The sequence below is a fragment of the Lygodium microphyllum genome, chromosome 15 (genome assembly GCF_053477565.2).
Source record: "Lygodium microphyllum isolate KBCC chromosome 15, Lygodium_microphyllum_v1.1.10, whole genome shotgun sequence".
NCBI lineage: Eukaryota > Viridiplantae > Streptophyta > Polypodiopsida > Schizaeales > Lygodiaceae > Lygodium > Lygodium microphyllum.
The window spans coordinates 83566881-83579119 of NC_141149.1; the positions used below are offsets into that span (position 1 = coordinate 83566881).

The 12239-nt window shown below is 44.7% G+C and overlaps 1 protein-coding gene across 12 annotated transcripts in view; it reads right to left on the reverse strand.

Annotated features, from left to right (window-relative positions):
- LOC148024723 (uncharacterized) overlaps nucleotides 1-12239 on the reverse strand; it is a 165524-nt gene that overhangs the window by 22543 nt on the left and 130742 nt on the right. For 8 of the 12 annotated variants that reach the window (XM_087693753.1, XM_087693750.1, XM_087693758.1 and 5 more), the window contains one exon: nucleotides 595-642. The exons of the other annotated variants lie outside the window; for them this stretch is intronic. In XM_087693753.1, the coding sequence (XP_087549879.1) occupies nucleotides 595-642 (48 nt within the window). The remainder of the gene's footprint in view (nucleotides 1-594; nucleotides 643-12239) is intronic. 12 annotated transcript variants of the gene reach the window in all.

Sequence of the window (12239 nt, forward strand, 5' to 3'; positions counted from 1 at the left end):
TGGGGGAGAGTATGACATTCTCAAGTCAGGTGGTATATGGAATACCTTGGAGTAACAAATGGACAATAAAAGTTTCTGGATGGTGACGTCACAGGAACAGTAACAACAATAAGACTAATAAGCAAGTGATATCCTTTTACACAGAAATACTATTAAGTATAACACCCAATAACACTGCTAACCCTCAAATCATTACATGAGACCAATGAGTTTCCCTGTGGAGCTCTGAGCTCTCACATCCCCAGCAAGCCACACCCAGCAGCTTGTCAATCAGTCCTTTCATGATGACATCCTGTAATGGACCAAAACTAGGTGTACCCCCACACCACCCAAATCTTCTTGCTATTACCACACTGCTGCTATCTACACTACACCATGACTAGAACAAGAAAATTGGATCAAATTTTATCCAGTATAAGACCATGATTCAATGTCATTCTACTGTGATCACAATTTCTTTTTAAAGTTGTAGCCCAATTCCCAAACCCCTCTTTGGCAAGACATTCCTACAAAATACCATGTAACTGAATAGTCTTACACGGTCATGACATTGTTTAAATATTGTCCTTTTCTACTATGACATAGGAGGATTACCTGCAAGAAAATGTGGATACCAGATTTCATCATCCTTCCACATCTTATCTGTAATAAAACACCCCCAAGGAAAGGTCAAACACAGAATACATATCAAGAACACACACATCATATCAAGCTATCTGAAACTTATCATTATTTTTGCTGATATGGATGCCATGTATAGGATGAACATGACAGCTTGCACTCACTCTCCTAGGATACTTACTACAGCTGCGACCCCCCCTAAGTCCTCATCACTGTTCTTGCGACTACTTTATCCTTGCCTTCCCTTCTTCATAAGTTCAGTTTGTGCCATTGGCTACTTCTTCACTTTTTGTTTGTCGTTAAGCTCCACTTGTGCCTTAGACAGGCTTGACACGGCTCTGAGACTGCTTCCTTACTTTCCTCTCTTTCTACAGATTTGCCAATGTGACCTTGCCTCTTACTTTGTGCAGCTAAGCAATCTCATTGGAATAGGTGTATGTGTGTTTTGACGTACATTTATGAAACTTATGCTTATAGGTTACATTTCAGTCAAGCACTAAAACTACAAGGATACACAGATTCTGAATATGCTGCAGACCATGGCCACATGGAATGGATCTTGGGGACAGGGACAGGAGCAGGAATGGGGACCTGAATTGTCATCCCCTATCACCATAAGAGGGGGCTCTGACACAGGGACGAGACTGGGATGGTATGAAGACAAGCTCAGACTGGGATGGAAGCTAGGAAATGGTTGTCCAATAATTGTCCAATGTAACTATGCAGCACACAGATCCCGACTGTTCTCATGCTATCTACATGTTCTTTTTGGTCCCAGCTCCCACTTCTTGGTCAAGCCAAAAGCAAGGGACACTTGCTACAGAGGCTAAATCCTACAGAGATCCATGTAACAGCCAAAGCACCGTTGCACTAGCTGGCAATCCAACCTTCTCCGATGAGATGAAGCATGTATGAGTACATTACCACTTCACTCAGTAGCAGGTGGACCAAGGCACCAATGCCTTGTTTTTGTGCCTCCATCCAACAATCATGTTGATCTGATTATGAAGCCAAGTCAACCGACCAATCTTGAAACATCTATGCTGACAAAGTTTGTTTCAGTCCACCATTCCCTTTGGCATCCTCATGTTGAGGAGAGGGGCCCCAATACCTTTCCCTTCTACCTTTTAGCACTTAGAGGGGGTTTCTTGCTTCTGTTGGTACATACAAGGATTTGATCATTGTACGTATTTCCTCAATGTACTTGTACCATCTTCTCTTGTATCAATTTAATCGTTCTTGTAAAAGGGTGCTTGATTATGTGAACAATTCCCTTACAAGGGCACTACTCAAATGACACCTATGCATTCATGTATCCCATTTTTCATTACACCTTGCATTACCCTTCCTTACCACCAAGGTCAAGTGAACTGGTGGGGCAAAGGGTATCAAGTTACTCAGTAGCAAGACGGATCCTTTACATGGGAAATTAAGGTCTACTGCGACCATTGTCAATGAATTCTGACTAGCATTCCTATCGAGTTCAACGAGGAAGGAGGGATTGCACATGTTATGCATCCCCTATCTCACCTTGATTTTGATTATCATAAGTACGAGTAAGGTGATTATTATAGCGTGGCCTATCAATGAAGCTTGGGTTTATACTCTGTATTTTGACGGAGCTTCCAAAGGGCCCGCTAAATATGCGAGCATTGGTATGGTTATTAAAGATCCCCGACGTAGGGTTGTCATGAAGATGGGAGTCTATTAAGGACCCTCTTTCACTAATAATATGGCAGAATACAAGGCCTTGATCATGGGGATGAATGTAGCCCGGTGTGGTGGTATCTGCCAATTATTGGTTAAAGGTGAGTGTGTGAGATCCCATCTTACAAATGTACTGTCTTGCACACAACTTGACCCCTACTCTACAAAACAAGATGCCTCTTAGCATGCCCCCTTATTAAATTTATTCATTTAAAATAAAAAAGAGGAAGAAGAAGAAGAAAGAGAAAGAAAGAGAGAAACAAAAAGAGTTTTGTGTGTGTGTGTGTGTGTTTGAGAGAGAGAGAGAGAGAGAGAGAGAGAACACGATGGCGGATCTAGCGCCCCCGTGACCTGGCGACGAACCTCCTGTGCGTTGTGGGCGATCTCCCCCCGGACCCGCGTGGAGTTCGTCTGCCCTGACGTCCGCGTCACGCCTTCACCTGGACCTCTCGCCTGTTGCGCCTACTGACGGAACCTGCCGTGGCTTGCTTGACAAGCGCCTGGATCTGCGCCTTCAGACGATCGCCTACTGAGCCGCGCTGCAAACACCCACTGCTTTCACACGCCTTGTTGACACACACGCCCCGTCGCCTGTACCTGCAGCGCCTGACGTCTGACGTCTGCCACGCTTCACGCCTGACGTCTGCCTCGCCTCCCGCCTGACATCTGTCCCGCCTGTCAATCGCTGCCCGTCGCAAGTACCTGCAGCGCCCTGCCACTCTGCACCGCCTGTGCCTGATCCCTTGGCGCCTGCCTCGTTGACTGATCTGTGTCAGCGTGCAGGCTAGCTGCAGCTGCGTAGAGAAGCATGGCTGGCCTGGATATGGCTTTTATTGAACAAATGGTAGCCGCTCTTGGTCCGGATTCTGATGCAGAGGAACCGGAGGATATGGTGCCATGTACAGAGGAGATGCCGCTTGCTCCTGACTTTCAGCCTGCGGGTAAACGCTCCAAGCATACGCCCGAAGAGATAATCGGTCATCAGGATCGTTCGTATGCTCAGGTGGCCTCTGATTCTGTGGATTCCCAGGAAATTGACTAGGAGCATTTGATGGAGTTTGCCAATACGTTGCTTGGCGACTATGTCCAGCATAATCATGAAGCTTTTTCTGACGCGGGAACTAAAGAGGTTCTGGAGGCAATGGTGGATCCGAAAACGGTCCTGCGCTCTTTTTCAGTGTTTTATGACCGTGCAGTTATACTCTTCTTCACTGGCAGGAGCCCAGTGCTTTCCCATATTCGCCAGTGGTTGCACCATTTACTGCAAGGGGAGTGTGTTGAGGAGATTTTTGTTGGACCTCGAGGCTTCTATGAGGTACTGCTGAACTTGGACAAGCATCGGACTGAGCTCCTATCCAAATTACCATTATTCTTTGATCGCCGCTTGGTCCATGTCGTGCCATAGCGTCCTATGGCAGACTTTCAGCGCCTGCTACAACGTGAATGCCCGGTGTGGGTCGAGGTGGAAAATTGCCCGGCTATTTATTGGCCATTGTTAAAGGATGCCATGGCCGTAGTGGGAACGGTCCTGGCCCCCCCAAGCCTAAGGGCAATGAATAGAAACCGTTTGTGTATGTTATGGGACACTACCAGGAAGAGGCCTGCGAGGCTGCGCCTTAATTGCTCTGGCATGCATCCTTTACATTTTCGCTTGAAATGGGGTAACTTTGCGAAACACTGCTTTTCGTGTGGTAAATTGGGACACTTTATGGCAGAATGTCCAGAGAGGCAACCGTCTTCAGATAATGTGCATGTTGTGCCGCCCAGGGATGACATGGTGCTTGATGCTCCCTCACAGGAGGAAACCCACCCACCCAGTGTTTTAGATGAAGGTAAACAACAGGTTTTGGGTTTGGATTCTCGTAACGGTTACTGGATAGAGACACGTCCCAAAAAAGGTAAGAAGTTGGATGCTGCTTTGCCGGATTCTGGGCCTGCTGTCTCACAGGATTCAATGCGCATGTATATGCGCAGGAAAGAAATGTTCTCTTCACAGCATGTTGCGCGTACTATGGCTCCTTCTGCTCCCCGTAATCAGTCTATGAGGAAAGTATATACAGACGGGCCCAAGGGCCCGCTTGCTAAGTTGGCATTTGATTCTAAAGGCAATGTGATTACACCCTGGGACCGTCGCTATCCCCGCGCCACCCCTAAGACAGTGGATATCCCATCTACTTCTAAAGCTAGCCGTCCGAATTCTTTTGCAGTCTTAGCTGATTTTCTGGATGATGGCGTCCTTGACATTCTAGCTGACAAGGTGAAATCGAGGCAAGCGGTGTCTCCTTCTTGATTTTTCTTTTTTCAAGATATATGAAGATAGCCACGTGGAATGTGCGAGGCATTTGTTCTCGCCATAAGCAACATGCCATGTGGACTGTCTTGCATGAGAATCAGTGGGATGCCTTGTGCATGGTGGAGCACAAGAGTCACGGTGATGCACGAAAAGTGGTGGATTGCCATGGTTTTCGCTTATTTTATGCAGGGACACATGCTGTGCATTATTCTGGAGTGCTTATGATTGTCCATGAGAATATCAGCCTATTCTTATTAAAAATGATGTGCAGGGCCGCTTTGTGGTAATTGAAATTTTATTTGAAGGAGAGATCTTATGGTTGCTCGGCCTCTATGCTCCGAATGACCCTTTATCTCGTCGGGAGCTTTGGAAGACTTTGCAGAGCTCCATGTCACTTGGCAGAAGGGGTTTCTTGATGGGAGATTTCAATATGTGTGTAGACTCTTCCCAGTCCACTTCAGGGCATTCGGTGATGGATGCTTCGGAAAGTCGGGTGTGGAATGCCTTTGCTCTTGCGGCTCTTAAGCAAGATCTATGGTCTTGGTTACATCCGTCCTCTCCAGGGTTTACTTTTCATTCAGCGTAGTATGCATCTACATGGTCGCGGTTGGACCGAACGTACATCATGCAGGATGATGACTTTCTTCCTGAGATGCTGGAAATGAAAGTATTGCAGCAATATGCATTGTCCGACCATTTCCCTCTCCAACTTGAGATACTGGCACAACCTATTGCACCCTTTATGCAGTTGTTGGATAGACTCCCTTTACGTTTCAACTCTTCGTATTTAAAGCATTCAATCTTTCAGGGCTATATGCAGCAATTGATTGAGAGATTTTTATTGGACTTTGCCTCTGACGGCACAATTTCTTTTGAACGACTGGTCTCTAATGTGCAACGGGTCGCTCGCCAGTATGGGATACATCATGCCTCTCTTTGTCGGCGGCGTCGCCATGCAGCGGAAGGCTTACTGGCTTTGGTTCGTTCGCTTCTGGTGGATACCCCAGATGATGATTTTCTATTATCACTGGTGCAGCGTTTGGCCGATCTTATCAAAGAATTTCAGTTGAAATCCTATCAGCAGGCCAAATTACACAATTTGACTGACAATTTGCAAGATAATGCTTGCCAGACTCATAAGTTCTTTCACGCCTTGCATGCTTCTCCTGCTCGAGAAAATATGACCAGACTTCAGGATTCAGAAGGTCGCATGGTTACTGATCCACACACCATTGTCGATATGTGCAGGAATTATTTTTGGGATCTTCTTGGTTCTTCTTCGTCGCCTTCTGACCAGGTTACGTACGCACATTCAGTTTTCTATGATCTGGTCCGCCATCAGCTTCCACTTGATATGCGAGCTACCTTGGAGGCAGATATTTGTGAGGAGGAGGTTATGGATGTTTTGTTACTTCTGCCCAAGGATAAGAGCCCTGGCTGGGATGGCCTCACCAATGAATTCTTTGAGTGCTCGGCTACCCAACTGGTGAAGCCCTTGGTGGCTATGTTTCAGCAGGTTTGGGAAACAGGGGTCATGCCTTCCTCATGGAAAGAAGGCCTTATCAAATTGCTTCCAAAGGTTCCTTTGCCGTCAATGTTGCAACAGTGGAGACCAATTTCATTGATGGGTTCGATGTATAAAATCTTTTCCAAAGTCCTGGCGAATAGGCTCCACAAGCACCTTCCAGCTATTGTGCATCCTCTTCAATATGGTTTCATTAAGGGACGCAACATTCTAGATAATATCTTAAATGTGCAAATGGCCATTGATTATGCAAGGCACTCTAGCCAGGAAGTGGTATTGATTCAGTTGGATTTGGAAAAGGCCTTTGACTATTTAGATTGGTCTTTCATTGTTGAACTTATGTCCGCTATGGGTTTTGGTGTGCGGATGTCCCGATTGATCTACGCCATCAGTGCTGAGGCTTCTTCGCGTGTTATGCTCAATGGTGGGGTTACAGAGCCATTTGTCCTTGCACGCTCGGTGAGACTGGGTTTCCCTTTGAGTCCTCTCTTCTTTGCCCTGGCGACTCACCCAGTTCTTTCAATGTTATCTTCAATGGCAGCTTCTGATCAGCTAGCCGGATTGTCTCTTCCTTTGGGGCAGCACTTCATTAGCCAATCTTTGGCTGATGATAGCTTTATGATTTTGCGTGCAGACAAGGACAACATTCGCAAGGCATTGGATGTTTGGACACTCTTTGGTTATGCTTCGGGTCTTCGCATCAATGCCTTCAAATCAGCCATTGTCACCTGCACAGAGTTGGATTTACAGTCATTGGGTTGGCAGGGTCAGGTTGTTCCCCGTGGCTCCATTGTCAAGCATCTTGGGTACGCGTTGGGTGTTGATGTTCGGCCAAAGCAGCTACTGGAGTGGATTTCACAGAAACTGGCAGCTAAGTTTATGTATTGGAAGTCGCAAGCATGGCCCTTTCATGTCCGCCTCAAAGTGGCGCAAATAATTATGCTGCCAATGCTCACATATTTCTTGCCATTGCTGCCCTGGACTCCTACTACTTTGAAGGCTCTCACTCGCCCTATTCGTTTCATGTTATGGAAAAAGGATTCATTGCACGCAGGTATTTCGTGGATTTCGTGGTCACATACATGTACCCCCAAATGCTTGGGTGGTGGGGCTATTTTGGACGCTAAAACTCATATGCTAGCCCTTCGTTGGTCACTTTTTTGCGTTGTGCGTGGATCATCACCCATGGACCATTATAGCCCGTTATTTTCTGGAGGACAACGGGCTTCGACATGGCAATACACAAATTCGGGGCTCCTGGTGGGATGTCCTTAATGCAAACTCTCGGTTTTCCAGCCCCGCCTCCTCTCTATTATTGCATTTGGTCGGCTCCTGGAAAGCGGTGCTCCAAAAGGCGAATTGGCATCCAGCGGAGGACCGCTTGCATACTAACTCCTTTCAACTGGAATTGTTGGCAGTCTCAAGATTACTTTCGTGGGAAGACAAACATGAGCTTCGACCAAAATTTAACCGCATGGCCCGTCTGGGGGTGTCTTCAGTTGCGGACGCCACCCTTGCCAGTCGTAATGTCTTCGCATCGTTTCGTACGGCCAGGAGACTTTTCAGAATCCCACATGGCTACCGTGACTTATGGGAGCAGCTTCTGCTGGTACTTTAGGACAGGCAGTCTTTTCCTGCCCTTACGGTGGATCGCCCTTGGCAGGACTGGGAACTTGCAGGCCGGTTGAGTCTGGAAAAGGCCTCTACTAATCAGGTGTATTATCTTCTCATGAAAGATCATCAATGGCTGGCTGTTAAAGCTAATTCTGTATGGGATTTGCGGAAATCTCAGTCATGGTGGAAGACAACGGTGATGGAGGGCTGGTTGCATAAGACACCGTTCAAATCCAAGGTCTTTCTTTGGCGGGTGATGATTGGTGGCCTTCCTCTTGCCTCGGCCCTTTCCAAGCGTCAAATCTCGAATGGTAATTGTTTCTTCTGTACCACTACTGTGGAATCGGCTCGGCATCGATTTATTTCTTGCCCGCTGGCCAAGAGGATCTGGTCGCTCGTCACAAGTTTGGCGTACAGTGGTGGGGTCCTCGCTCACCCCTTTCGATTGGGTTTTTGTGCGACCAAAATACCCCACTCCGCCACAGTTGCATATGAAGATCTTGTTTCACTTCTTTAGATTCTGGGGATGTTGGCACAATTGGACCACTCGGAATGCCTTTCTTTTTGATTCCGCCTCTAATGTGCAGAAACACATTGCCCGGCTTAAAGGTCTCTTGCATTGGCAGATAGATCTCATTCGGCACTCGGACTTGCTCCCTCGGGAGAACTTGCTTACCTGGCATATGGCAATTTCCGCTGGGTCTTTGCCATCAATTGTGTAACTTTTGTGTGGCTTAGTACTGGGATCTTACACGTCGGCTTAGAGCCCTCGTGTATCTTGTAATCATGAAAACTTGTACTCTTTTTTCGTAATTAATACAATTACCTTTTACGAAAAAAAAAGAAAAACAAAAAGAAAAAGAAAAAAGAGCAAAAAGAGAAAAGAAAGGATAAGAAAAAAAAGGATGAGGACAAGAAGGAAGGAAGTAGAAAGCAAAGAAGCAAAGCAAGAAAATCAACCATTTATACTCTACGAGTGTCACATGCATTGCACCTAGGGACCATCCTAGCCCATTCCCCACTTCACATGCTTAGGGCACCTTAAGGGCATGCCCCATGTAGGGAACTCCCACTCGCCTACGGTTAGACCTCTCTCCCTAAGTCACACCCACAACACCTCCCTTTGTACAAGAAATGGGTCCTCAAGTGTGGGACAACACCTCGGGCTCGTGCCTTCGATTCAATCCAACTCCCAGTTCCTCTAATGACAGAGACCATGCACTGCACTGTGAGATAGACACACCCCCAGGTAGTCACTTCCTTTTCTTTTTAGGTACATTCAGAAACCCATGATCCACCACCCACATCAAAGGTTCCCCATCATCCACTCAATCCTTCCTCAGCATCCACAACTCTCCATCCATTTTGATGTGTCTCTTCTCTATAGCCAACCTCCCAAAATCCCGTCAACAACCCACATGGCAAACCTTCAACCACCCGAGCCCTTATCAACAAGTGCCATGGGACTTGCACTCGGCTAGGAAATAGATTATTTGGAAGTGATGAAAGTCTATGAGAGTAGGCTCCCTCAACATGAAAGCCCTTGCAATACATGAGCATTCTCTCTTTTACCTTGTCAAAGAGTGATTGACTTAGATTCTCATGTGCAATAATCACATTCGCAGCATTGGCAGCTTTTTCTATACCTCAGTTAGCATTCATCTCCAACACCCTTTCCACATGATTTTCTTTATGGGGGATCCTGCTGTCTACTTTTGCCTTTCTCTTTTTTAACTCATAAGACCGATTCACTTAGGATGCCCAAAAGGAGATATCCACCACCTATGAGATCCTGCTGTCTATTTTTTCTTTTCTCTTTTTTAACTCATAAGACCAATTCACTTAGGCTGCCCAGAAGAAGATATCTACCACCTGTGTGATCCTGGTAGGCCCCTGGGCAGTAGTCTATCAAGACATCCTTGGTAGGATGCCTTGGTCTCTTTGGGGAAAGACGTTTACAGCAAAAGAGGGTGCAGTCCCTTCCCTTGGGCACATTTTTGGACCTGAGAGAGCAAGTTAAAGCCCTCGATTAACACAAAATTATCATGCATTTAGACTAGGGAGCTATTTACAGCTTGATCAGCCTATTGACCTGCTGTGCCAACCACAACACTATTGCCCGAGACTGCTGTTGCTTGTATTTTCAGGTTCGCAGCCTGTGTTTTGCTGCTGCTAGGGACAAACTGCTAGCATATCATCTTCACCATATGCTGTTGCTCAGTGGGCTGCACCCGACAAACAGTATTCTATAATCCTTTAATTGCCATCCTTCCCTTTTATCAATAAAATTGGTAAAATTCATGGTGAACTACTAGATTTAATGACCCCCTTTTTCAAATATTCCTTGAGTTTCCTTTCCCCTTCTTGATGTGGGTCTTACTAATCCTATAAGCTGATTTTGAAATTGATCAGACATACCTAGTTAACTCTAGTATTGCCACTTTGAATTGGCTAACCAGCAGGCAAGTGACTAGGAGATAAATCCTATGTCATTTACCAATTCTGCTACTTCATTACTATTACCACTTTCTTGACAAACAAAAAGGATTTCTAGTCTAATTGCAAATTAGAAAACTTTGTTGAACAGACAAAGACCATATACCTCACATTAGTTCTTTTCCATTAACAGTTGCAATTCAATATTCAAGCAAACGAAAACGAGAGTTTGGCAAATCATGGTCACCTTAATTATGACAGCTTTACCAACTTTTTCAAATTCTAGTTACTATAATGATAGCTCTTTCTCAAGGACGGTTCTAGTCTCCAACTCCATTCTTTGCCTAGAGCTATAGCTGCCCCATCCATATTCATAATTTCAAAATCAAGCTTTTATTTTATATCCTTGGGTCTCGATTTCCAAATGGGCTACCATTGTGTCCCAAAATTTACTGTCATGTCATTTCATCATCTTTACCACTCATTAGTGCTGACTGGATAGTTGGGGAAGCTTAAGCTTCTTGACAAGGGAGTAATAGTAAAAAAATGTGTGGTTGAGTGATAAATCATGACTCTGATCCTATGCCCTCCTGTGATCCATGCATTCTCTCTAGATCATGTGGCTAAAGTAAGGGCTATCACATTGAGGTAGACATGCTATACCTATGTGCAATGTCCTTATGCAAAACCTCTAAAGCATAGTTGCATCCATACGGATCGGTCCATATAATACAATCCATATGGTACCATACCATATGTATTTGTAAGATTTAGTATGAAATCGTTAATGTATAATGTATGATGTATCCATTCCCATCTATCTACTTGTAAGTTGTAATGCATGTTTCACATGGGGCATATGCCGCCATACACGTTTTGGCTTCTTACCCTCGTGTATTCATTTTTGTATACTCTAATGGTATTGCTATTTTGGCTTTAAATATGTTTTCTATCGTATTTAGTCCAAAATAATCAAGTTGAAAATAACTTTTCCATTCTAATAAGGTACCATACCTTATAAAATCTTAAGGTACCATTTAGTACCATATTTTATCGTACTGTACCATTCATACTTAACAACTACACTAAAGATTTATTATTTTTGTGTCCCTAAATTTCCAAGGTCTACACTAAATGGATCTGTTTATCTTAACCTTCTTTCCCTAATGGAAATTTCCTTTGAACTTGGACTCAAGGGGGCTAGTGAAAGCACCTAAGCATGTATTATCTTCATAAATCAATGCGACTTTAATTCCCTCTTCTAACGTCTTAGAACTCTCCTCTTAACTTCCCTTTGGCAAAACATATCCAACTCCCGAGCAAAGTCCCTCATCTTTTGGGATTCATCAAATTCCTCCAATGTGAGGATTATTTCACATTAGTCCTTGATGTATATCAGCAAGGATCTAGTCCTTTGCATGATCTTGTCCCAATCCTCCCAAACCAATCTTCAAGAATCCTTTGCGCCTCTTTAAGTGTTTGCCACCACTTGTTTGATTTTAGCCACAATGACAAGCTAGCCTCAAGCACCTAACTTTTAGGCGGGGCATTTAACCTGTGTAAATCCTACCATTTTTGTAGCAATGTGACAATTGTATCTTCATTCCTACTTTTTTCTTCTTCATTAAAATGTGGAAGTTTCATCTCTCTTAGGACAGTATTATCCTTCACCCTTGGTGGCTGCTCTCTCAACAACAATAGAAAGGACAATAGAGTCCCTACTTGGACAGCAAACATCCTCTCATATTGAAGGTGTATTAGAATCTATGGGCATGGACTAATCATGCATTTCCTTTACCTTTCCCTTACCCTTCTCGACTGCCTCCACTAATGCTGTCAATTGTGATTTCATAGTGTCCATCATTTGCATGAACATATGTAATTGTATCTCAATGCTATTTACTTGAGACGTTCAATATTCATGTTGTTGAGTAGCTACGTAATCCTACCAATTTTCCTCGACCGCCTCAATTTCTATTTCTGGATCAACCATAAACCTATCCTTTTTTGTAATCTGTGTGGGTTCATCCCTACCCTTTATGA